Source organism: Setaria viridis, chromosome 6 (genome assembly GCF_005286985.2).
Source record: "Setaria viridis chromosome 6, Setaria_viridis_v4.0, whole genome shotgun sequence".
NCBI classification, from domain to species: Eukaryota; Viridiplantae; Streptophyta; class Magnoliopsida; order Poales; family Poaceae; genus Setaria; species Setaria viridis.
The window spans coordinates 35,741,127-35,767,236 of NC_048268.2; the positions used below are offsets into that span (position 1 = coordinate 35,741,127).

General features: G+C 42.4%; 3 protein-coding genes across 3 annotated transcripts; all 3 read right to left on the reverse strand.

Moving 5' to 3' along the window:
- Positions 1 to 1,944: 1,944 nt before the first annotated feature.
- Positions 1,945 to 8,726, reverse strand: LOC117860096 (fatty acyl-CoA reductase 1). Its single transcript, XM_034743318.2, has 6 exons — positions 8,517 to 8,726; positions 8,316 to 8,419; positions 5,436 to 5,736; positions 4,632 to 5,356; positions 4,294 to 4,421; positions 1,945 to 4,194 (listed from the first exon to the last, which is right to left on the reverse strand). Exons 1-6 carry the CDS (start codon positions 8,608 to 8,610, stop codon positions 4,041 to 4,043), a joined length of 1,506 nt encoding a protein of 501 aa, XP_034599209.1. The 5' UTR covers positions 8,611 to 8,726; the 3' UTR covers positions 1,945 to 4,040.
- A 4,189-nt stretch (positions 8,727 to 12,915) lies between these two features.
- Positions 12,916 to 16,468, reverse strand: LOC117862065 (histidine-containing phosphotransfer protein 1). The gene is made up of 6 exons (XM_034745579.2): positions 16,283 to 16,468; positions 16,046 to 16,176; positions 15,863 to 15,931; positions 14,636 to 14,707; positions 13,600 to 13,672; positions 12,916 to 13,313 (listed from the first exon to the last, which is right to left on the reverse strand). Exons 1-6 carry the CDS (start codon positions 16,331 to 16,333, stop codon positions 13,284 to 13,286), a joined length of 426 nt encoding a protein of 141 aa, XP_034601470.1. The 5' UTR covers positions 16,334 to 16,468; the 3' UTR covers positions 12,916 to 13,283.
- A 5,470-nt stretch (positions 16,469 to 21,938) lies between these two features.
- On the reverse strand, positions 21,939 to 24,951 carry LOC117859493 (monodehydroascorbate reductase 4, cytosolic). Its single transcript, XM_034742611.2, has 8 exons — positions 24,672 to 24,951; positions 24,054 to 24,105; positions 23,864 to 23,944; positions 23,511 to 23,629; positions 23,164 to 23,383; positions 22,942 to 23,060; positions 22,739 to 22,864; positions 21,939 to 22,630 (listed from the first exon to the last, which is right to left on the reverse strand). Exons 1-8 carry the CDS (start codon positions 24,798 to 24,800, stop codon positions 22,166 to 22,168), a joined length of 1,311 nt encoding a protein of 436 aa, XP_034598502.1. The 5' UTR covers positions 24,801 to 24,951; the 3' UTR covers positions 21,939 to 22,165.
- Positions 24,952 to 26,110: the final 1,159 nt, after the last annotated feature.

Below are 26,110 nucleotides of genomic sequence, written 5' to 3' on the forward strand. Positions count from 1 at the left end.
ATTTTTTTTTAATAAAGGTTGGCTCATTTTGGAGAGTGTTAAGCTTCCCATGGAATTACTCGTCACCTCGTCCTTAAGAGGGCTAAGTGGTCCAATTATCAAATTGAATATGGAAAGATTTACAAAAACAGTACTTTGGCATTTCTTAGAAGACATGCTTAGTACTAGAGGGTTTTGCCTTACGCGGAGAGCATGGGACCATGGTGGTTCAACTTGTGTGATAGCTAACAGGCTGTCCAGAGCTGGAAAATGTTTGAATTATTAAATTTTCCAAGGCCTTATTAGAGCATAGTTAGCCAAACTTGCACTGCTGCACTTATTAACATATATAAAAGTATAAAATTCTCAGCAATATATCCTTGTTACATGTTATTATGATAATGCTACATATATAATTAAATTCCAAGTATATTATTAAGGAGACCTTGTCGGTGTCCAGGGCACTCTCTCTTTTGGTGAGAACACAGTAGCATGTGCAATTAATCTTCTTGCTTATATGATAAGCAAGGAGTTGATGAGATGTATGGTACCATCAATTTTTTTGCCTGCATAGCATAGTAGGGATCCCCACTACTGATGGGCTGGTTCCATGCAAGCATGTCACCTGTTTGTGCTTTCATGGAGGAGCGCATGGCAAGCCATGCCATGGTTGGAAGCTGGGGGATGAACATGAACACTCATCGAATTAAAGCGCCAACCCAAGACTGGATTGGTTATGGTTGGCAACCTACATAAATCATCAGATCTAGAGTAGGAACAGTAGCAGTGGTGCCCATTTATCTTTGTGTTGGGATCTAGAGAGCCTGTAGGGTACTGCATGCACTTGCGGCCAGGCCGGGCCTCATCAAACCCAATGCAGAGTACATAGCCAACAGCGAATGATCAAGATTCAAGCCGTGCTTTGCCAAGTCACTGTCGTACAGGTCGTATTCGGGAACTGAAGAAATGAATCTGTTTATGCATGCCCAGTTAATGAATTCATGGCTTGACTTAATCCTTGGAGACAATAAACATCTAAAATCATCTCTAATATAACATGCGCAGTTCAGAGAGCTTAACTAGCTAGTATCTGAAAACGGTCAATGAGGTAACTTCGTTGTGTTAGAAAAGAAATTACAGTAGCGTTTTCAAAACAATGACAGAAATAGGAATATAGAATAGAATGAAACTGAGCTAGGAACACAGAAATCAAAGGAAACAGCGAGGACGAAGCTAGAACGAAATTAATAATGCTGTCGCAGTTGGATTATATATATAAGCAGAGACAAATATCGAGCCGGCCATGCCGCTGTATGGGCTGGTCTAGATACAGTCATATATACCCATCCTAAACAATAACCAACAATGATATGCTTCATTAGGGTGGTGGGGAGCTAGGCTAGCATTCATTATATTCAATTGCAGTATGATATTGCCTTGATGAAAGTTTTTTTTCTCAGCAGAAATGATAAAAATCTGATGACTGTCGGCGGATATATCTCTCTTAGAAATATCTTTTAGATGAAGTCAGTCTAGCTTCCAGCCGCCTCTGCATCTACTAGGAAGTCTCATCGAGTTAACAGGAGCTGCCATTACCGTTGCCCTGCTTTGTCAATAATCTTTTTTCTCCTTCTGTGTTAAAATTTATAGCAATTGAGTTTGCAGTGCTTACCGAGTCTTGAGAGACATAATGGAGGAATGGAGTCATCCGCTCATCCTCCGCTACTATGCTTATTTTTTATCTGTGTGCATACTGAGTTTCAGTTTTCCCATTCTCATTGTTCTTTCAATTTACAATGGTTACCTGCTCGGTGCAGACAACATTATTGGAACAAAGCTTCATCCTAGTATTTTTTCCTCCTCTTACCTAGCAATTGTGGGTATGAGGGAGAATCTCACGGTTTGAAATGTTTGTGGCAGATTGATGATACAGATGCGCATGTTCACCCTGCATCAGGAGAAATATGACGCTGAACGGGTACTTGCATTGTGTCATCTTGCACTTTCCAGCATACACTGAAAGCAACATCTGTTTCCTCCCTACCAGCAAGCTCAAGAAAAGGAAAAAAGCCTTTTTCTGTCGATGCCATCATATGATGCACGCGTTGCGAATTGGGACGATGCTTCTACGATCTGCTGACCTACCCGGCCGGCGTGCATTGCATTCATGCGGCTCCGCAAACAGAAACCCTACGGGACGACATCAACTGCCTGCAAAGTCAGGTGAGAGTCGATCGAAAGTACCAAAAAGCTTGGTGTGGTTGCTGAAGACAAGCTGCTAGTGCCGCCGGTATAAGGTTCAGTGATCACAGCGGAGCCAGCTAGTAGACAAGTCTGTGAAATTTTGTGTTCCAGACCACTATTTTTCTTCCTATTCGACCTGGATTTATTACAGGAGCCAGACAGAGCATTATTGTAGTTTGATGGGCTTGTAGCCCAAATAAAGCGTGTGGTATAGTTCAATTTTTTGGCGTCAAAATGTCTTTCAAATGCTGTTGAGGAGCCCACGGATGTCTATGATCTTAATATATAGTTTTTGGCTGAAAGGGTTTTGCCTGCCATGTCAATGCAGGTTTATATGTGGAACATGTCCCAGGAGTTTTTTTGGTGTGTTCTTGGCTATTTTTAGGTCCCATGCGTGAGCTATAGTTCATGTTTTTTTGGTCTTCATATTCCTCTAGATTTATTAGAGTAGTAAGAGCTTTTTTTTTAAAAAAACATGTTTAGTTGCTCATGGTTTTGGGCCTTTTGGCCTCCCTTGTAGTTCCAGGGCTGTTTGAGGTGTCCATGGGTATCTTTGATCCTGTTGAATTTTCGGCCCAAAGGATGACTAATATAGCTCATGCTTGTTATCTCCCATGTCGTAATTGGATTGTCGGACATGTCCTAAGAGTTTTGTGTTCTGGGGTATTTTTCTCCCATTGTGTAAGCTATACATCATGTTTTCTAGTCCTATTTGCTCTTGATCATGAGCTATTCGAATTCCGACGGACCTTTTGCAAAAAAATTGTGCTATAGCTCATGTTTTCTATCCTTCCATATCGATCTAGTAGTGCTGCTGGAGGTATGCACGGATATCTTTTATTTGGAGAATTTATGGCCCAAAGGGTTATATATAGCTAATGTTTTTTGTTCTCAAATGTCATTTTAGGGTTGTTGGATATGTCAATAGGTATCTCTGCTCCACAAAAGTTTAGCCCAAAGAATGACTTATAGTTCTTTTGTTTTTTTTCCTCTCATGTTGTTGCATGTTTGTGAGACAGGTCCTTGGAATTTTGTGTTCCAAACCATTTTCGGCCCAATGCATGAGCTATATTAGTTTGTGTTTATTTGTCTTTCTATTCACTATGGATTTTTTGGAGTCTGGATATTTGAATTTTGAAAGACCTTTTGCTCAAAGTGTGTGCTATAGCTCATATTTTTTCCCTCAAATTTCATTCCAAGGCTGTTGGAGAAGTTCATGGTTATCTCTGTTTTGGAGAATTTTCGTCCCAATGGGTGACCTAAAGTCCATGGTCTTTTACCTCCCAAGTTGTACGGGTCTATTGAAAATGTCTAGTACGTATTGTTCAATAAGCTTGTCACCTAAACACTAACTACATCTCCCTCATTTACATGATAGAGACTGGCGACAAAACCAAGACACAAATAAATACTATGATTCAGCAGTTTGGAGTATCATGAATGTGAGGAAAACACAAATGTAGAGAAAAGTAACTTGGTACAAGACTATATGATTCAGTAGAGAACTAGAGTAAAAAAACACAAATGTAAGTTACCTTTAAATCTTTAAATCATAGTAATTTCCCCTAAAAAAATATATTGTTCATATATTTATAAAAAATACTATTTTTGTAACATAAACATCTATTTTTTTCATTGAAATCTATTTAATTGAGCATATCACATATAATTCGCAACCCTCATGCCACCAGGTTCACATTACTTTAAGTTAATGTCCTTCTAGCATGTAACGAACGGTTTTTGGTGTTTTTGTCACATTACATTAGAGCTTTATTTTCTATATGATGAAGATGGCGAAGAAGCAACAGAAGGATGTTTCACTTGCACAAGTACTTGAGCACACCAGGTATGTGGATTCTGGTGAAGTAATCGTCCCAGTCGATGGTCTTGGGGTCGAAATTGAACATTTGATCTTCAGGGGTCTTCATCGCCATCATGAGCCTCAGCCGCTCCAAGTTCATGTCATCGAAGCTTCATCACCACCGCAGAAGGGAAGCAAATGAAATCAGAAATTAAATCCACCAATTTGCTGAATAATTAATGCCAGAATATGATGAGCAACATCTCTACCATCCTTTGAAGAAGGCGAATGGGCCGTAGACGTCAACAAGATGCATCACGAACTTGTACTTGCGGTTGAGGTCATTGTAGAGCCGCGAGAAGAAGCCGCAGAGCAGCAGATTCACCAGGTGCAGGATCTGCAACGCATCGATACAACAAGACTCGATCATTAATGCAATTTGTGCAAAAACATAACATTTGAAACAAAATCGATTAAATACTGTAAAAACAATTAGATAATGAATCTAGTGGCACCGATATATGTCTATCTTTAAAATGGTTTGACCAAGTAGTTAAAATTAAATGGTATGACTATAAGCACTCCACTAGCAGGGATCTTATCTAACCTCTAATGGCAGTTTGAAGGTGAGCATCATGTAGAGGTGGAACCGTGCGATGGTGGTGAAGAAGCGCATCTCCCTGGTGGGGATGATCTCCCCGTTCTTCCCCACGCGCGGGTTCTCGTAGAAATGGCGGCGGCCGGACTCGTACAGCACGGAGTAGGTGACCGGGTTGCGCAGCGACGAGGTGGCGTGGTACACCGGCACCGCCTGCGCGCCCTTCTCCTCGGACGAGTGCGCCACCATCGCCGCCATCATGGCGTTCACCACCATGTCCCCCGGGATGACGTCCATGACGAGGTCGAGGTCGGCGAGGAAGCAGGAGAGGTTCTGCTCGGCGTAGCCGATGATGAGCGTGTCGATGGTGCGGGTGCCCTGCATCCACCCGCGCGCTGGGTCGGCCCGGACACTCGTGATGATGCTGGGCCGCATGATCACCACGGGCATGTCGCCACGGAGCTGGCCCAGCAGCATCTCCCCCATGGCCTTGGTGAACACGTAGGTGTTGGACCAGCCGAAGTGACGGGCCCGCTGCAGGCCCAGCTCCTTCATCGCCTTCCTCTCCTCCGTCTTCTTGTCGTCCTTGTTCATCATCGTCTTGAGCTCCTTCTTGGCTTCTCCGACCAGGCGCAGCTCGGCGTCGATGTCCAGGTACGTGCCCTCGCGCAGCGACTCGCCGGGCTGGATGGGCTTCTCCAGGATGAGGCCCTCCCTGTCGCCGCATACAAAAGCTGTATGCGTTGATGTGAGATCAGTGAGATGCTGCTGCTGCTGGAGAGGTCGCCAGGCCATTGTCACAAGAAATTTTACCAGTGGAGACGTGCATGAACATCTTGAGCCTGGGACACTGCTTGGCGAAGTGGCAGAGGTGCTTCACCCCCATCACGTTCACATCCAAGGAAACATCGTATCTTTCATAGAAGTTTGTGGTTGCCGCAATGTTGACAATGGCGTCGATCTCCTTGGCTACTTCCTTGAGCATGGGAGCCTCCAGCCCGAGGTTCTCGTAGATGATGTCTCCGGCCAGAGGAACAACTTTCTCTTGGATCAACTGCTGGAACCCGTCGCCGTGCTTCTCCCTCAGCAGGCCGAACAGCTCGGTGTCAATCACCTGCACCAGCACCACAGGAATTCTTATCATGGACTTTTGGACACATTCATCTAAAAATATATTTTTAGATTACATCACATGATTTTAGTGATTTTTCTGTTCGACCTCAAACGAGACAGGAACCGGAATTGACCGGTCAAACTCAGGAAACATTTCCCATCGGCCAACCGTCAGGGAAAGACGATCATTCCTGACTACTAGCTTCATGATGTTTTTTGTTCTTTCGTGACGGTATTTGGCCGTCAGGAATCTCCCGCCATACGGCCGCGTCCATTTGCCATCCATCTTCCATCGGTGGGAGCACGGGCATCTACGTACTACAACTGGCGCGCGAGTCAGAGTATTCCCGTTCATTCAGCCAGGGTGCGGCAGTGCGAGGAGGAGCTCGGCAAGGTCGCCGTCCCCGGGGAGCAATCCAGCATGATATCTCTTTTCCTCTATTTTATTTGTTTGCTCGCACGCTCTGTGTGTGTTCGAGGAAATGCTTCAGTGAATGCGCTGGTTATCTCAGCTCTTGCAGATGCTCACGCAGCGGCCGCATGCTTAGCGGAGCAGAGCGGCGCAGCTGCAGGTGTGACGGCAGCATTTGCGACTCCAGCAAGCGACCGCGGCGGCGGCATTTGGTAACTGTCAGCTAGCTGTTTACGAAGTTGCAAATGCCATCATGGGGGCTGAGTATGCATCTTAATGTGTCATGATAATAATAATCATTAACCCACCATAAGTATTGCTTGCACCAAACTAAGTAGAGGAAATATGTTTCTATTTGTGTATAGTTACTTCAGATCAACATCTTACTTTTTGATACACATTTTTCCAGGTGAACCGAGAGATCTATAACGATGATGAAGAGTTGAAACCTAAGTTCGCAGCTCATCATTTCCAAACTAGCAGTGATTGTGAAGTTACTGGCTATCTTGTAAGTCACATATCTATTTCTTACACCCTTTCACAGTGACATAGCTTTTGCTAACAATTTCATTATCTTTATCCAAGCATCACCTTTTATCATAGGAGGTGAGTGCCTCGTTGGAGTCAATTTCTTAGTTAGGCAAAGTACTGTTCAAAAACCACTTAGGCAAAGTACTATTCTCAGTTTCCATAAAAAAGGGTCCTTTTCTCAGTTAGGCAAAGGACGTACGTTCATGAAGATGGTGTTCAGATGCCATGTGCTGAGAATAATTTAGTAGCTTAGATGCCGAGCTTCAAGATTGAGTATTGTTTTATTAACTGTGACTTTATATATGGTTTACCCATCAGTAGATCTACTTCCTGTTCTTACTGGCCTCTCTTGTCACGTGTCAGTGTTCAAAAACACATGGCAATTATTTGTTGCATAGATGCATGCTTCCTGTTATGTCTGAATGCACGGGCAAGAAACTATACATGGAGGCTTCAGAATTCCTTTGGGATGAATGCATGGTGCTGCGAAATTCCTTTGGGTATGCAACAACTTGCACGGGAATCCATGTTCTGAGTGATCTAGAATTACTGCACCACATTTTGCTTTTGAGCACGCAGCTTATGAGTTCTTTTTTCATGAACAGAATACAAGATTTGCTGCTTCATCCCAAACAGAGCAGTCAAGTTGACGGGAAAACAAGTGCATGATAAGGATGGAAGTTGTACCATAAAGGGAAGATAGATTGTTAAACAGATTGGGATCGAAGGTATGCATAAGCAATAACTTAGTATTTGCTCCTCTACCTCTGTTTCTTCCACGTTGTACCAGCAATGCATTGGCAAATTCTTGAGAAGCTACTAACAACCAAGGCACTGTAAGTTTATAGACTAGTCAGGCACCAACTAAAAAAAAATAAGCTTACACTTGCATTCTTAATTTTGTTAATAGAAAAAAGGTACATGTTGTACCTCATGGGCCAAAGCTTAGGGCAACATCATCCTTTAGAAATCTCTACATACAAGCTTCGGGACTGGTGAATCTCAACTCTTGCATAATGCTTATATGCCACACTTATATTTCTTTTTCTTTATATGTTCTCGTCTGCAGCTATTGCGATGGTTAGGGGATAGAGATGTAATGAAGGCTGAACGCCATCATGCAATGCGGTATGTATCTGATGTCAGTCCTTTTTTTTTAGTTATATAGGTTAAGCAAATTTACTTATCCTAGTTCAGCAATTTATTATCTCCTATGTTGCAATTATAGTATGATATTCAAGTATTTTTTTTCAGTAACACACACAGAGTCATGCGCAGTTTTCTTGAACTATTTTTCTAGATGCGCATTTTGTGATAAATTTTGTGCAAGAAGAGATATGCAATCCATACTTGTGCACTGTTGTATTTTATTGATTCATTTTTTGTTCAGCGTTGGCAACATGGGCTTGTGTTGCTGGCGAGAAATCATGTGCAGGACTATTGGTGTTAGCAGCACTGTTTGCGAGTCGCGACTAGTGTCCAACTCTCATCAGCAACCAAATTGAAAGTGTATATATGCATGAAACAGCATGCTTCACTGCTGCCATGCATGCCTGGCTTGACATGAATTTGAAGATGAGATGCCATGGTCTTGTTAACACACAAGATAGATGATGGTTATAAGGGATGCATGGAACCTCTTGCTGGACTCTCTGCTGTGCAGAAGCTGCGTCCGTCCCTCGTACCAGCAGGTACATCTTGTTGGCATCAGGCTGCACCCGGAGTATCTTCTCCACAACAACTGCATGCAGCATATATGTGTACATGTAAAACATATAAATGTTATTGAAGGTAATCATATATAATGCAATGAAGAGGTCGAGGAGACGACGACATACGCTTTCCAAGAAATCCAGTTGAGCCTGTGATGAGGATGCTCTTGCCCTTGAAATACCCTACGATCCTTGAAGCGTCCAAGCTATCGTGCATCATCTTGCTTGCTTGTTCTTCTCAGAGATCGATCTAGAGATCTAGATGGCCGGGTGGGGGTGAGTGCTTTGCTGCTGTGCTTCCTGCTACATATCAGCCGCACAAGGCAGTGAGAGGCACAAAAAGGATGCGCATCTATTTATACACAGCCGCAGGCAGATCGTCATTTATTACTGTTGTTGTTACTTCCTTTCCTAGAGTAGATGTAGGGTCCTAAGTGATGTCTGATGCATCCTAAGTGATGTCTCAAGAATTTTCTTGTTGGAAAGTAGGCCCTTGTTTTGCTTACATGGTAAGACCTTTTGTCAGGGTGTCCACCAAACTTATTTTGCTTACATGGTAAGCAAGAACTTGATGAGATGGACACCTTTGCCTCCATAGCTGTGATCCCCACACCCTTCCATGTTGCATTGCACCATAGAAATGTCATTACACTGCCACAGGACACTTGATCATCAAACCTAGGAACGTGGCTAGATTGATTTGGTTGGTCAATTGCCTGTATAAATCCAGCGGAGCTAATAAGAGGAGTGAAGTATTTGATTCTGTCCTTTTTTTCCCCCACCCAACCGCCAAACCAGCCAGCAGGAGATCTGCTGGGGTATATTAATAGAGCAGGAAAAAAGGTGGGTTCAAGAACTTTTGTGTTAAACTTTTTGCTGGTAGTTGATTGGAGAAAGACAATTAAAAATCAGATCAATTGGGTACGGATCCACTATTTTTGTTGTTAACCCCTCCCACCTATTTGATATTTCTTGGTACTTTTCTCTAGGTACATCTAGATACTTCGTATCTTTCCACCGTACGATATAACTGGACGGCTCTCATTGTTTCCTACTATTGTAAAAATCACAAACCCATGGGGATCGGAAAAGAGCAAATAGGAGAAACAATGCAGTGCTTCGAAAGAAACAAATGCTAGAAGTTTATTTCCACTGTCCCGAGAAAATAGGTTGGGGGCTCAAGAGAACATAGCCTACTATTCATCTGTTATGTGTTGATCAATCAAGGAGTACTATTTTATCAGAAAAAATCGAGTATCAGCACCACGCTTGGGGGCCTGATCGAGGTAGTCCAGCGTCCAGCCTACTAGAGGAAATGTGAACAGTAGTACACACATATCAGCCTCAGCTAAAATTAGCAGCAATAAGAGAGAAACTAAATGATCTCTGCACCTACACTTTGGTTCTTAGAGCTCTCACGTGGAGCTTAAGCAACCATGTCAAAATCGATGGTTCTTAGAAAAACAACAAACTATTGGTAGCAAAAGGAGAAAATGGTGAGCTCAATTAACCTGAAATGACAACACCAGGTGCTGATGCATTTATTCTCTTATTAGATATCAATGCGGTGCCTTTACACCCACCGGAAAGCGAGTCTTCATATAGCGATTGCTACTGCTTAGGGCACTGACACCATAATGTATTGTTTTTATAATTGTACACTATGATTTTAGATAAAGAAATTTGTATCATGTAAAGGCATTTTTTTCATGATGAATAATCTAGAAGTGGAGGACCCGCCTGGCAGCCTCGCAACCACGACCGCAGGCCGGATGGGCAGCTCGCGGCGGCGGCGGTGGCATGAGCTCCCACCGCAGCGCCGCCGCCGCCGCCAATCGCCGCTGAACCAGCCGCACCCCTAGTTGTTTCGATCGCCCAGGCCACCCCTTAAAACCGCTAGTGCCCGGCGCCTGTCGGCCTCTAGCCGCCGCCGGCAGCGTGCTCCACCCGGACAGGGCATCCCAATATGTGAGTGATAAAATGGGGGTACTGCTGTCAGACAAGTGAACCACGAGAAATTACCTCTGTACCCTTTCGGAATTAAAAAAATAAATAAATTAATTCTTGGTCCCATTATTTTTGGTACTTGATCCCACCAATTTGATACTTCTCGGTCTCCTTGGTACTTCTCTTCAGGTATTTCAAGGTAATTTCCACCGTTATATTTTCTTAGGATAGACGGCTCTCATTTGTTTATAAATTGATGGATCAAAGTTAAAAGGTTTAACCAGTTAAATAAAATTCTAAAACATCATATAACGACTAATCCCCTCGTCGTGTAACAGGAGCTGACACTGCTAATAATTTGTTGTATGCAGCGCCGGTAACTTTGCTGGTCAAAAATCACTGCTTACTCCCGCAAAGAGTGTTCCTTTAGTTATATCATAAGCCAAATCGTCTTATATTTGATCAAGGTTATAAAAATATATCAATACTTTTGATGGGTAGTAAGTTTCATTACATTCGTTATGAAATATATTTTCATAGCATACCTCTTTAGTGTTATAAATATTGATACTTTTTATTGTAAACTTGATCAAATTTAAAATAATTTGACTTAGGATAAACGATATTTTTCATTTAAAACTTGATCAATAGATTTGGTTGGCCGATACCCATCGGTATCCGCAGGTACACCAGGATTTTGATGGCGCTTGTATACTTTATTACCTTATTTATTACCCCCTCCATCCTAAATTATAAGTCGCTTTGACTTTTTTGATACATTCACTTTGCTATGTATATAGATATAACAATATGTCTAGATGCATAGCAAAGTGGATGTAAAAAAAGTCAAAGCGACTTGAAATTTGAGATGGAGGGAGTACCTTATTAACGTTGATTTCCACCCACTTGAAAGTTGGTGGCGCTTATGTAATTTATTTATTTATTAATTACCTTGACGTTGATTGTCACCCACTTCAGTACATGTACATGGATGACTATTTTTTTGTGCGACAGGCTGCATATCTCTAGATTTTCAGTACTTGTGTGCGATGTCATCCCGTAATACCATCTGACTTGCCTCTGGGAGAGGCCTTCTTGTTTACACTCTGAGCCTGTTCAGCTGGATTTATAAGCCAGCTGAAAAGCTGAAATGACTGATTTGCTGTGAGAGAAAAACACTGTTCGGCTGATAAGCTGAAGCGAATAGACTGTCTGTTAGTTGCAACAGAACAAGGCTGCAATGATAGTCTTCGGAATGCTTGGGCACACACTGAGATGAACAGAGGAGGATGAGCTGGGCCGTCTCCTTCCTCTTGAGAGCATGAAAGCAGCTCAGCTGGATGGCCAGGTATCTCTGTCAGCGTTCCTAGGGATGATGGGTTCTGAGTTGTACCTGCACTGCACTCAGTTTTCTGACTCGTCGTGTAGCCTCGCCTTTAGCTTTGGATGCTCGTCTCTCTCCAACGGAATTAAACAGCTAAGAGTTGATACAACTTCGAAGGGGATGGTCCTCAAAGTACTCCGTCCGTCCGTTTCATATTATAAGTTGTTTTGATTTTTCTAAGTATATAGTTTTCATTATGCACTTAGATAAATATTTATATAATAAAAGTTATGTATAAAAAAATCAAACCAACTTACAATTTACATTTTGAAATGAAGATAGTAACAAACTAGTGTCGACTAGCAGGTTTTATGGTGCCCCAAGCAACAGGAAACCGAGGCAGCTGATGATTGATTGGAGTAGAGCCAAGGAAAAACCAATGGCAACTGTTGCCACCGCTGCGCCATTCATCTTGTACTGTAATAGTGGTAGCAGCATTTGGGCCACGTTTTTCCAAACTGGATTAGAGTACTAGACACAAGACCTTTTTCTCCAAAAAGTTTGCCTACCATTCAAGAAGAGGAGCAAGCAGTTCTTACATAACGATATTACAAGACATAATTGAATAAACTCCTCGTACCACTGAAGAAAAGAACTGAAACACACAAGTCTTCAAACATCATCTCCTCCTTAATTTCTTGCACCACCTGCACTGGCTCACATTGTCGGTCTTCAAACACCCTCTTCGGTTTCTTTCCTTCCACAGGTTCCATGCTACATACATGAGCAAGGCTGACTTCAGATGTTGTTCTTCCTGTCGTCCAAGCCGCACCATGTGACCGTCCAATCTTTGGTCAGAGAGGCAGCACATCCCATCGCCACTTCATGTCTTCATCCTCTCTGCAACCAAGGAGCAAGGCATTGCTACTGCCATTCAGACCTTCAGTAGTGACCCATTCACTGACATGCTATGCTACTGCCCAAGTTCAGTTCAGACGTGCAAACGCCCAGAACACCCAGGTAGCAGATTCACAGCAGCCAGATACAGGGCAGAGGTACCAACCCATTGCCCCCTTTGATGGATGGTTGGAGAGGCCATTACCAGCGACCACAACTGCAGGATTAGCTGTTGGCTGTTGCTTCCTGACCTCCCTTGACGCGCCAGCCACCAACCTGAAACTCTGCAATCATACAATCATCCATCCAATAACAGGATCACCTGTACATACCAATAGATCACACAGACAGCACAAATATCACCAATAAGCAGCAGATTCATTCAAATTAACCACAGCATCGTTTTGCTTTACCATAACACAACTAGGATACGACTGACTGACCGACTAGCTTGACACCATTTAAAGCCCAAACCGATAGGCAGTTTGGGGACCTAAGAGACTACGAAATGGTGACTAGGACTAGGAGTGACCAGACGACCTGCAACTGCTTGCAGGAAGATGGATCACCCGACAACAACAACACTAAGACGATGACGACAGACTAAGGAAACAGAAAGGTGTCAGCTCATAATCTGCTGCAGCTGAGGAGCGCATCCGGCATGTTCTGAAGCTTGAGCGGTGTAGGCATCATCCCGAAATGCAGCTCCGTTCCCCAACTCGGGTTCACTTGAACCCCTGGATGTGCTTCTCCAGCTGCATCAGAAAACAAAATGTCAGTTCTATACATGATTTCAATTAATCATCACAGGGTATCAACATGTAATAGCCAAGAAGGCCATAATAAAGTACTTGTCATCTGTGCAGACTCTAGATAACAAGAAGCCAAAAAGATATCAACAGAAGCAAAACATGAGATCCATTCAGGCTAAGGAGCAACCAAGCTGGGACCTAGTAACTCTTGGGACTATATCATGGATTTATCCCAACATTAAACTAAGATTCAGATATGAAAATGTATCAGTCAAATAAATTGTAATACCTGAAGCATAGTCTGAAACTTGCCGCGCAGATCATAGAATTCAGTTCTTACCAAGTCCAAAGTCTTCAGGCATCTGGCAAGGAATATACTTCATCGGTAATTTATGAAAGAACATAGCTGGTAACAATGCACATAAATGCTCGTTGCAATGAAATTTCTTTTCACAGTAATAAACATGGGCCTCCAAAATTTCAAGTAATGTGAACAATAAGCTATTCAAGAGGGAGCTTTACTGCTCACCACGGACATACCTCCCTACCAAATAAATACTTGGATCAGGGGTACCAGATCTACAAAGAGCTGTTTATACCATAGGCAGTTATGTGAAGCAATCAAGCAAATGATTCCACCACAATCATCAACACACACAAGTAGTAATTGTCAAAATAAGAACTTTGTTTCAGAATATTGCAGGATGAAAGTCAAATGGATTGGCAGATTGGACAATCAACTAATGCAAGATTAATTTACTGGTTAGTTCTCCAAAATTAAAAGCAGATGGGAGAACTTATTACTACAATAGCACAGACCTGAATGCTACAGTATTTAGGGCATAGTTTAAGCCAGCCAGGCTATTCCATTTCAAATGCAGACAAGAACAAGTAAAGTAGCTATTAGCTGCAAAAACTGAACAAGAGCAATTGCTATCCTAACGCAACAATCTGAGCTGAAAATGAATGCCACAATAATTTAAGCGTACTGGAAAAGCACTCAGACCTGTATAAGAAGCCAATTGTTTTATTTTGAATGTACAAAAGTATGGCTGTCAAATTGCTACAATGAACTAAAAATTGAGCTGGTGCACTCACTTATAACCCTAACCCAGAAATCTGAGAAGACTCAGCCAATTTCTACTGCCTATTAAGGCTGAGCTAATTCAGTGCAAAAGTGATGACACAGTTTCAGCCACATAAAAATATACTACCGGCAACATCAATAATAGCGCTAACAAGTGACATTAATATATGCATACTTAAGTGTCAATAAAATAGTGGCAAAAAAATAGCAGTACATGCATATGATACTAGGTACTAACCCATCCCTGCTCTTGAGCTGGCAGACCTCCCTAAACTGAACACATGTATTTTTCACCTTCTGGGCGCCGACACTGAAATGGCAGATAAACAAATCAAGGACCCACAAAATTGATTCAATAAAAGAACAAAAAATGACACACAACTCTCCTGCATTGTTCGAGAAAAAAAAGAACAAAAAATAAAATACCAAATTATCGCTCTTTGTATTCAGATCTGCAAGTTAATCAAATACATATTCTACACTGTGATCATCTATATCCAAGTTAACAAGCAAACCAAGTACAAGCCTCATAAAATTTGATAATTTTAGCAAACCAGATTCAATACTGAAAATTCCGAATTCTACAAACAGAGCTGAAATCACAATAAATTACTTTGTGAACCTTAATCCTATCTTCTAATTTTTTTCATGACACACTGTGATGCTATTGGAGCTATTCGATTAGTGAGCTGAATGGAGCATGTTTGTCAGATCTACCTCATGGAACACTATAACGACAAAATAAATGACAACCCTTCCCTAAACGGTTGCAAACGCAACTTAAAATAGAAAAAGTGACTAGTGCACACGATGGACAAAATTTGTCGGATCCACATCACGGAACACGACATTTATGAAATCAATGGCAACCGTTCCCAAACGGAATGTGGAAACTGATCCTTGAGTGATCCGATAAGTACGGAGAATAAATTGTGTATGCCAAATCAGTAACCTCACGACAAAAAATTAAATTCCCCCATTTTAAGGGCACCACATATGCGTTTCCCGTGCTAAATTTGCAGCACAACAAATAATTTCCTACAAGCACTACACATGCATTTCAGGAACAGGGTATGAACAAAGCATCACCGGATCTATGCCATGGAACGCTACAACGACAAAATAGGTGACAACCCCTTCCATAAACGGATACTAAACACAGCTTAAAATAGGAAATGCGAAGCTTTCCTCTTTGAGGCATGGCTAGTGCACACGATGGACGACATATGTCGGATCCATATCACGGAACATGACATTTATGAAATCAACAGCAACAGATCCCAAACTGATCTTTGAGTGGTCCGATCAGTACGGAGAATTAATTGTGTATGCCAGATCAATCACCTCACAACACAAATTTAAATTCCCCCATACCCGTTTCCCGTGCTAAAATTGCAGCACAACAAATAACTTCCTACAAGCACTACACATGCATTTCAGGAACAGGGTATGAACAAAGCATCACCTAGCACTGCTACCCTTGAGCTGATGCACAAACGCGTCGACCCTGTCAAAATCCACAGTGGGCTTCTCCCTGCACAGGCACAGAAACACGAAATTACACGAATCAGAGTCAATCCAGGTTCCCCCAAGGCAACGATCCGATCACAGATATGAAAAGGCAAGTGAGGAACCAAACCAAACTTACAGCAGCTTGGCGAGCTCGCCGATGATGCGCTCGCCGTCCTGGCAGAAGAGTGTGACCACCTCGGAGACGAAGTCCGGGGCGCTGGGGTCCTGGAGCATCTGCAGCTGCTGGAACTGCTCGTCCAGCAAACCCTAGCACCAAAGCAAAGCACAATCTCGTCAGCCACCGCCGGAATTCCGCACAAATAGCGCCGAAATACAAAAATTCAGCGGTCATGCGGCAGAGGAAGCCCCTTACCGTGGCGAACATGTTGTTGAGGAGGGCGGTCAGCTGGGTGGCGGCGTCCATGGCTGCTGCTGTCGCGGTGAGCACCGAGCGGGGGAGGGGGAGCTCCGAGCTCGTCGGGAACCGGGGAGCGGGGTGTGTGTGGGGAACTGAAAGGGGAACGCAGCGAGTGAAGGCTGAGGGGTGATTGGGACGGGAGCGGGAGGGCCCCTATTTATAGGGAGGTTATAGGGAGGGAGTCAGTACCCCGCGCTGGAGCTTAGTGGAGGATAAAAACTTCAACTCGACTACTCGAATTTCAGTTTCTCTTAGCTGTAACTGGTTGGTGGGTAAAGTTAAATTCAACAACTGGATCTGTTAACTACAAAAACAAGATTGCTTTCAAAATACCAGTTTTTCATCACTACTGTCGAAAACTTGATTGATGCCAGTCTCGTTCTAGCCGTTGAATCTCAAGCCGGCACCAAATTATAAGTTGTCACCAACCACATTTTACAAGGGTCATAATGAAATCTACCACCAACCAAACTGTTAAATGGCAAGCATTAAAAATTGCCTTATTTGTCAGAGAAAACTACAATTGTTAAATTAATATAATTCAACAACCACCTAAACATTTAGTATAAAAAATACTATAATTTAACAACCACCTAGAAGTTTAGTATAGAAATTAGTATAATTCAACAACCATCTAAATTTTAGTATAGCTACTTTGCTAATAGCTAGCAGATATTGATTCTTAGAGGCAGACATTCATTTGTATTCGATTATTCTTTTCTCGTCCTATTAATGTACTAGTTTAAAACATGTAGAAATAGTGAAAAATGGAGTGCATAGGTATACCTCTTATTCAATCAATCACAAATGTAAAAAATAAAAAATAAGACAATGGCGACAATATAAAAAACAAAGCAAGAACTATTTTGCTAAACATCATTCCGACAATACCTGAGCAACCTTCTAAAGGAAATACAATGCACCCATATTTAACGAATGTATCGATGTAATAATGGTGAATGTATATCGCATCTCTAAACCGTTACCTATATAAGACAAACTATGAAGTACTGAAATGTGGTAACGCACGATGTGGATGAATATTCCGTACATAAAAGGAAGTACAACATATGATACAATACGACAGAACTCTAGTGATGATTATCATTGGCTGTTTACATCTGCATTTAACGGATGTGTTGATGTAATAATGTCGAACAGATATTGCATCCCCAATCCGTTACCTATACACGACAAACCTTGGATTATTGAAATGTTGTAACCCACGACATGATGAATATTCCCTATGTTGGATTATATTCATTTCAAAAGAACCTTAGCGATGATTACCATTGGTTATTTACATCAGTATATAATGGATGTATCGATGTAATAATGGCGAATGGATGTTGCACCTCGAAGCCGTTACCTATATATGACAAACTATGAATTATTGTGACGTGTCCAAGTCTTTACCTATATACGACAAACTATGGGTTATTGAAATGTGGTAACGAACGGTGTGGATGAACATTCTGTCCGTTAAGGAACTAATGATACAGTACTAATTAGTTACATATGCATTTTGATAAAACTCTAGCGACGGTTACCATTGGTTGTTAGCCCCGCTCCAACAACATCATAACAATCTAGCTCAATAAAAGATGACACTACTATAATATTCAACATCGCAACGATTTGTCTCAAGAAAAGATAATACTACTCTAGTATTTGACCAATAGGTTAATCAAATAACGCAGCCATTATTGTATGGCACTACCATCTATAAATGGCATGCCGCCCATTCCCGACCAACACACGAAGTAGGGATGTGTTGTTGTGAAGACACAGGTTCTAAATACCTTGCTTTGGCTAACGAGCATTCACGCGTGGATGTGAACATGCTGGATGTGCCATGATAGTCATACTAAGCTAAGGACTTTGCGTGGTTGTAGAGCATCTCATAGTTGTGAGCTCACTGCAACTCTTTAGACTGAAAACCCTATACCTATCAAGGTTCTTGTCTCGTGCTCATCACATACATACATGCATACAAATATCATTTTCTTCATTCATGAAAATATAGAAAGTCCTTGAACATGTTGTCATCTCATACATCTGGATGACGTATTAATGATAAATGTTCTCAGAGGGAGGAGATGTTTCTTTGGGAAATATTTGTTTCTCAAGGAAGCATTTGGTTGTAGGAGGTTATTAACCAGGACAAAACCTAAATTCCATGCATTTCCTTAATTCCCTCTATATATATATACTTGTGACTAGTATTTACCTCAAAAAATGTATATGGATTTTCAAGAACTTTCATGAAATCCAATAAAATTTGAAACTACTCAAAGCAATGTCCTTTCCCTTCCCCAAGACATTTCACTTTGTATAAAAACTTCTCAAGCTCCATGGATAGCAAACTGAGGCCAACCACAAATAGAAAAGCCAAAACCAACAAAAACCAAGGGTTCATTTGCAAGAATGTAAAATAACCCGTAAACCAAATTAACCTCCAAGTTGATCAAAATCACAAATATGTCAATCAAAATGACCATGTTGCCCTAGTTTCTAACTAATTATATTTTTTTATTTTTTAGTGGGTAAAATTAAAATCCACAATTACATTTTGTTAACTACAAACAAGATTGCTTTCAAGATCCTTCAAAAACTTGGTTAGTGCTAGCTCGTTCTAGCCATTAGATCACGAGCTGGCACGAATGGAGGTTCTAGCCGTTGATCATGAGCTGTCACCAACCAAATTCCAGATGGGTCCCATCGAACCTGGCACCAACCAACCACCAACAAAACTCTTAAATGGTAAGAATTGAAAACTGCTTTGTTTGTAAAGGATAAATACATCAGTTGGAATTAATATGATTTACAACCACCTAAAAATTTAGTATAGCTACCTTGTTAATAGCTAGCAAATATTGATTCTTCAGGGTAGGCATTAGCTAGCAAATATTAATGTGGTACCCAAGGCTATAGCTCATGGAGGATGAAAACTTGAACTCGACTACTGGAATTTCGATTTCTCTTAGCTGCAACTGGTTAGTGGGTAAAGTTAAGTTCAATAACTAGATTTGTTAACTACAAACCAAGATGGCTTTTAAGGTACCAGCTTTTCATCACTATCCTTCAAAAACTTGGTTGGTGCCAGTCTCGTTCGAGCCGTTGGATCTTGAGTTGGCACCAACCGAGGTTCTAACAGTTGATTATGAGCTGTCACCACCAACCAAATTCTTAAATGGTAAGAATTAAAAACTACTTTATTTGTAAGATATAAATACGGCAATTGAAATTAATATAATTCAACAATCACCTAAAAATTAGTATAGAAATTAGTATATTTCAACAACCACCTAAAAATTTTGTATAGAAATTAGTATAATTCAACAAGCACCTAAATTTTTAGTGTAGCTACCTCGTTAATAACTAGAATATATATATTCTTTGAGAGAGGCATTCATTTGTATTCGATTATCCTTTTCCCATACAATTAATGTACCATTTTAAAACATGTTGAAATAATTGATATGAAATATGAGGTACATAAGTATAACTCTTATTCAATCCAACACATTTTTTTGGAATAGCTATGTATAAGCATACCAATAATATAAAAAAATAAGGCAAGAACTAGTAATTTTATTTAAAATTAACCCAACTTAGTTTTCTATATTGTGAATTATTCAAAATATTTATTGCTAAACAATTTTGACAATATCTAGACAACCTTCTCGAGGAAATACAATGCACTCGTATTTAACGAATGTGTCGATGTAATAATGGTGCCCGAATGTCGCATCTCTAAGCCGTTACCTATATGAGACAAACTATGAATTATTGAAATGTGGTAACTCACGGTGTGGTATTCCATACATAAAGGATCTACAACGTATGACACAAGATGACAGAACTCTGGTGAAGATTATCATTGGTTGTTTACATCTGCATTTAACGGATGTGTTGATATAATAATGGCGAACATATGTTGCATCCCCGAGCCGTTACCTATATACGACAAACTTTGGATTATTGAAGTGTTGTAACCCACAACATGAATGAATATTCCATACTTTGCATTATATTCATTTCAAAAGAGCCCTAGTGATGATTACCATTGGTATATAATGGATGTGTCGACGTAATAATGGTGAACGGATGTTGCACCTCGAAGCCGTTACCTATATACGACAAACTATGAATTATTAAAACGTGTCCAAGTCATTACCTATATACAACAAACTCTGAACTATTGAAACATGGTAACGAACGGTGTGGATGAATATCCTGTGCATAAAGGAACTAAAACATATGATATGGTACTAATTAGTGACATCTGCATTTTCATATATCTGGATAACGTATTAATGTATAAATGTTCTCGGAGGGAGGAGATGTTCTTTGGGAAATATTTTTTATCTAGAAGGAAGCATTTGGTTGTAGGAGGTAGGTTAACAAGGACAAAACCTAAATTCCATGTATTTCCTGAATTCCCTCTATATATCTATTTGTGACTATTATTGAATTACGATTTTATACTTCTATACATGCTTGAACATCTTATTAAACTTGATTCAACAATATATTAAATCTAAAATTTTAGATAAACTAATTCAACATTTTATATGAAAATGTTGAAGCAGTATGTCAAAAATATTGGACATGTATATTTAAAGGGTTGAAGTAGTACATTCCAAGTATTGATTTTTTTTGTAAGTGAAAAGGAAAAGTAAATTATACACATATGAGATCGTGTTGCATTTACTCTAAACAGCACGGTGATCCAAACGGGAACTGAAAACAGGCACACGGGAATTATACACAATGTATTTTAAGTTTGAGATCCAAAATTTCGTGGTACATGCCGTGTGACATGTAAAAAAAAGGTTGGCTAAAAGACTTTAGGCTGTGCCATGTAGCAAAACAAACTTTTGTGTTTCCGCAAAGAAAATACATTTTATTGTTCTACAACTATTTTCACGGAGGAGCAGTGTCCTGTACCAAAATTTTCTCATGATCAATCACCCACCCACCACCTTCCAATTAAGTTGTGTTATAGCTTATCACAGTCATCTGTCTACTATAGTACTAATCTCAAACAGTGTGTAACCTAGAATCTTGTTTAAAGTGAAAGACAGCATGCATTCCTGGCATCCCGTACCTGATAACATTACGCTGATAAGGTTGGCCCAAAACCAGCCCGCGTTGGATGCACAATCATCATCGGTAAGTTGAGACTCGCTTCCTCACGGCGTTGCCTCTTGTCTGCACAACAAGCAGCTAGCAATCGTTGGTTTGATTCCTGAACACCGGCTCGTGCTGATGCTCCTAGAGCTGCCAACATCATTGTTGGAAGCAATCCTGAGCTGCTGTTGTTTCACTTCATCTCAAGACTAATGACTGCAGTATGCACTATGCAGATCCTAGCCAAAAACCTAGGAGGACGAGGGAATGAAAGTGACAGTAGTAGTTTCAGTCTGTCAGACTTCCGACAAAGAATCACTTCATCTTGTCAGAATCGACCGGACCAAAGCTATGCCTTCGATTTAGGGATCTGGTTGCTTTCAGTCAGGAGTGGCCATGATTCCCCATGTCGGAACCTTCAGCAACTTTCACACAAGGAAAAGCCCATTGGAAAGATGGCGATAAGAATAAGATATTCACCAAAACACAACCCGATCGATAGACTATGCACATAGATGCTACAAATCACATCTATATTATTCGGGTCATAACACGGTGGTTCTACTCTCGACATCACAATCACACTAACAGAACTATTTGAACTACTATGAAGCATCAAAGCGATCTGAAAAGTCCAAAGTAGAATTGCCAAGAAATAAGCTCAAATTGGCACGCTTCTTTGTTAACATCTGTCGAATTGCTTCAGACTTTGGCAGCGAACTCGAGCCCCTCCTGCTTGAGCGCCTCGACGTCAGCCACCGCCGGCTGGGCCCTGGCGACCCTGGCGATGGCCTGGTTCTCCTCGGCTGACCCACCCTCGAGGAACACGCCGACGACCTTGCCGTCCTTGACCCAGTAGCTCCCGAACTTGGGCTTGGCCGAGGCCGGGTCGTTGTCGCCGAACAGCACGTCGTCGCCGACGTTGTCGCCGTAGAACTGCCACGCCACGTCGAACGACCGGGAGTAGAAGTAGGGCAGGTAGTCGTACTCGGGCACCGACTCGCCGGACTCCTTCGCCTTGATCGCCCGGACGGCCTGCTCGGCGGACTTCCGGGCGTGGTCGACATGCTCCACTCGACGCTGCTCGTTGTAGAGCTTCAGGGGGAAGGTGGCCACGTCGCCAATGGCGTATACTCCGGGAACGCTTGTCTCGAAGAATGCATCGGTCTGAGGTCACAGAAGGCACAAGAGATCAGCACAGGAGCTCACTGTAAGAACAAAAATCTGCTATAGTATGGCTTCTAATGAATAAAGGCAAACGAGCAGTGAACTGACCTTGAGTCCACCTTTCTCGTCGGCAACTTGGCCTTTGAAGAGAGCCGTCAATGGCCTGCCGCCAACGCCAACAATAACGATGTCAGCTTCCAGTACTCTTCCATCCTTCAACTTCACTGCAGTGACCTGTCATTGACTCGGATGAACGTTAGTCTTCAGAGCGAACAATATGGAGCTGGATTTGCAGAGTGTTCAGTACTCACATCTCCATTGGCATCAGCATCGAAACCAACAGCAACTGTACCCTTCACAATCTTGATTCCTTTGTTAGCATAGTAGCCCTCATAGAAATGAGCAATGCCAGAGGTGAAGAGACGGGGCACTACAACAGATCAGATGCAGGATGTAAAGAAAAGGTCAATGCTTGCTTCAGATTTCAGAAAAATACAACATGCCTGATAAGCTCCCAGGTTAACGAGACTTACTGCACCAGGGTTCAGGGTACACCATAGTGACATCAAAGTTGTTGATTTTCAAGGCTGCACTAAGCTCAAGCCCTATGTAACCACCTCCAACAATCACAGCCTTTCCATCCTTCTTTGCTTGCATAGCAGCCACCAATTTCTCAGCATCGGCAATATCCCTTAGATACAATATGTTGTTGGATTCTGCTCCTTGAACACCAAAGTCTGTGAGCTTTATGACCTGCACGCGCGAACAGAATAAATGTCATGAGTAATAGGATAAAGCAAAGGATAACAAGTTGCCACTAAGAATTAAATAAAAGGAGATGCCTTGTATGTAAGGAGAAGAACTGCGACTGAGGACTCACCGAGGAGCCAGTAGCAATGAGCAAGATCTCATATGTGAAGGTTGCCCCAGCTGCACTGGTCAGAGTCTTCGAGGCAAGGTCAACCTTCACAATCTCAGTGCTCAGGATCAGCTCAATGCCTGAAAATAACATAATCGGTGCATGCTCAGAACTGTGAAAAAGTAATTCCACATTTTTCTTCAAGCTGTCAAATAGATTCCAGAGGCCAGACATGGAGTATTATTCTTGCTGCCAGTTCAGTATTCAGTTCAGTATCCAGTATTGTCCATGTGAATTGTGAAAGAATGAATAACAAGTTCTGTTCCAATAACAGACTGCAAGTACGGCGACATTGGTCAGATGAGAAAGCTCACCTTTCTCTGAGTACCATTCAGGAAGCAGCCTCTCTCCACCGCTCCCCACACACGTGTGGAACCCAGGCAGTCTTGCGGCATCTGTTGACAGGACAAGCATCCGTTGATCAGTAGCGAATCATATGTGCAAAGGATCATCAGAAAACACAGTGAGGAGATACACGTCTCTGCATCTGCATTCAGGACTTACTCTGAGGGAAGAGGTATCCCTTGCTGAGTGCAGGGCGCTCATACGGTGCCACCTGAAAGATGAAAGCGTAAGCGATCGGGTTAGGCAGGGGCATCAGGGCAAAAGCATTTCGGTAATCAGCTGCACACAGATAGGCATAGCCATTAGCACAGCAGCATTTCGGTTAAGGAGCAGGCCAGCAGGGTGTTCAATTGGTCTGAAATTCCTCCGACTTTTGCCAGCAAACAGTAGAAAAGTTTTTGCTGAGGATGGTGATGGGTTGAAGAAACATCGTACGAAATTTCAGAGTCCAATTTGGTCTCTTTTGTAGAGAAAAGAAACGGAAACGATAGCGAGATTCCTTGCAGGGGTCGTCTTCGTTCCAAATACCGAGCACGCCAGGCCAGGTTCCCCCCGTTTAGCAATCTGTCCAGCGGCGGAGACGCCCTAAAATCCCATGAAAACTCGAGGAGACGTGAACTAAACCGAAGAATCGCCATACAAAGTTTCAGGCTCTAATTGTATCTCAGGGATGGAGGAATTTCCTAATTTCGCGTCCTAATTTGATCGGGTCCCAAATTTGATTGGTTGCAGGTCGATCAAATTCGGGATAGGGATGCAGGTAGCAGTAGCACGCACCGGTTCCTTGGAGATGATGGCGAGCTCGCCGGGGTTGACCCCCTGCTTGGCGAACTCCCTGGCCGCGTACCCCGCCGCGACGCCGCCGCCGAGGACGACGTACTTGAAGTGCCTCGCCTCCGCCGCCATGTCAATACGTCAACGATCGCGATCCCGCAGGACGGAGACGGAGACGGAGGCAGGGCGACGGATGGATGATGGAGTTCTTGCTGGGCTCGCGTGGAGAGGGAGCTGAGGAGGAAGAGGAGACAAAGGAGACGGAAACTGCGCGTGTTCGCTCACTTTTTATACAGCATCGCGGCCTCCCCGTTCGTTGGCATTTGCTCTCTGCTTCCCGGAAAACGCTTCCATTACCCTTCCGCCGCGGGCGGACGTTTCCCACGAATCCTGGTGCCACGTGGAGCGCCTCCGGCCGTCCACGAGCAGCACCCCTACCTAACCTTCCTCCATGCTGCCGGCGGCTTTGGCCTGTCGAATGGATGGAATGGTCGCGTCAGCATCTTTGACTCCACCCCACCCGCTCACACTGACCTTGCGCTTGCACACGTCACAGCTGACGCCGGCCATGCTTGCACTTTGTCAGCAGCTGGTGTTGACCACTTGAGAGGTACTGTGTTTGATCAGTTAGAAAACCTTGATGTTTCCTTTGATCTTGTGGAGTATTTTTTACTTGTGGCCTCCAAGATCTCCTCCTGCACGAGTGCCCAATGATATCGTAGCATCAACTATTCTAAGTTTGTATAAAGTAATTGCATTGCAATGTTAAATTTCAACCCATCAAGAAACTTTTGCACAAAGAACACTTCACCAATTTTCTTGTTATACACTAACACCCTATGCTTGGCCACCAGCATACTCTAAAACATCATCTATTTGTTTAATGAACAACAGGTCTCTCATGTAATTGTGATAGAGTTCCTTTCCAAACTTTTGCTCTACTGCCACACACAACTCTAGCCAACTACCAATTGCATGCTGGGTTTCATATGTTTGCAGCCAGAGTTCAGCATTAGCAGTGAAATTGATAGTAGCAAAAGGAACCCAAACAAGCACTGAAACATTGTACATACTGAAGTATTTCTCACACTTTTCTCTCTACACTTTTGGGTGATCTCCATTGAATTTAGGAAAATCAATTTTAGGCAATTTGTACTCTCTAGATTCATGGTTACGAGCAAACATGTTCTGCCTTCCAGTACTAGTCTCAGGAATATCAATAACAAAACTGGAGATTTTGGGATCCTGATGCTCACCCTTGACCAGGGTGGAATGTGTGGTCAAAGACCCCACATCGACACCCTAGTGATGAAATTCGATGCGGTGGCCGCTGGCACACCCCTCTTCCTCGCGCGATGGGGCTTGTGGCGGAGCATCAGAGGCTGCCTCTAACGTCTTCATGCGTGCTGTGAGATCTTCTATTTCTTTGCTCAATCCGGCGG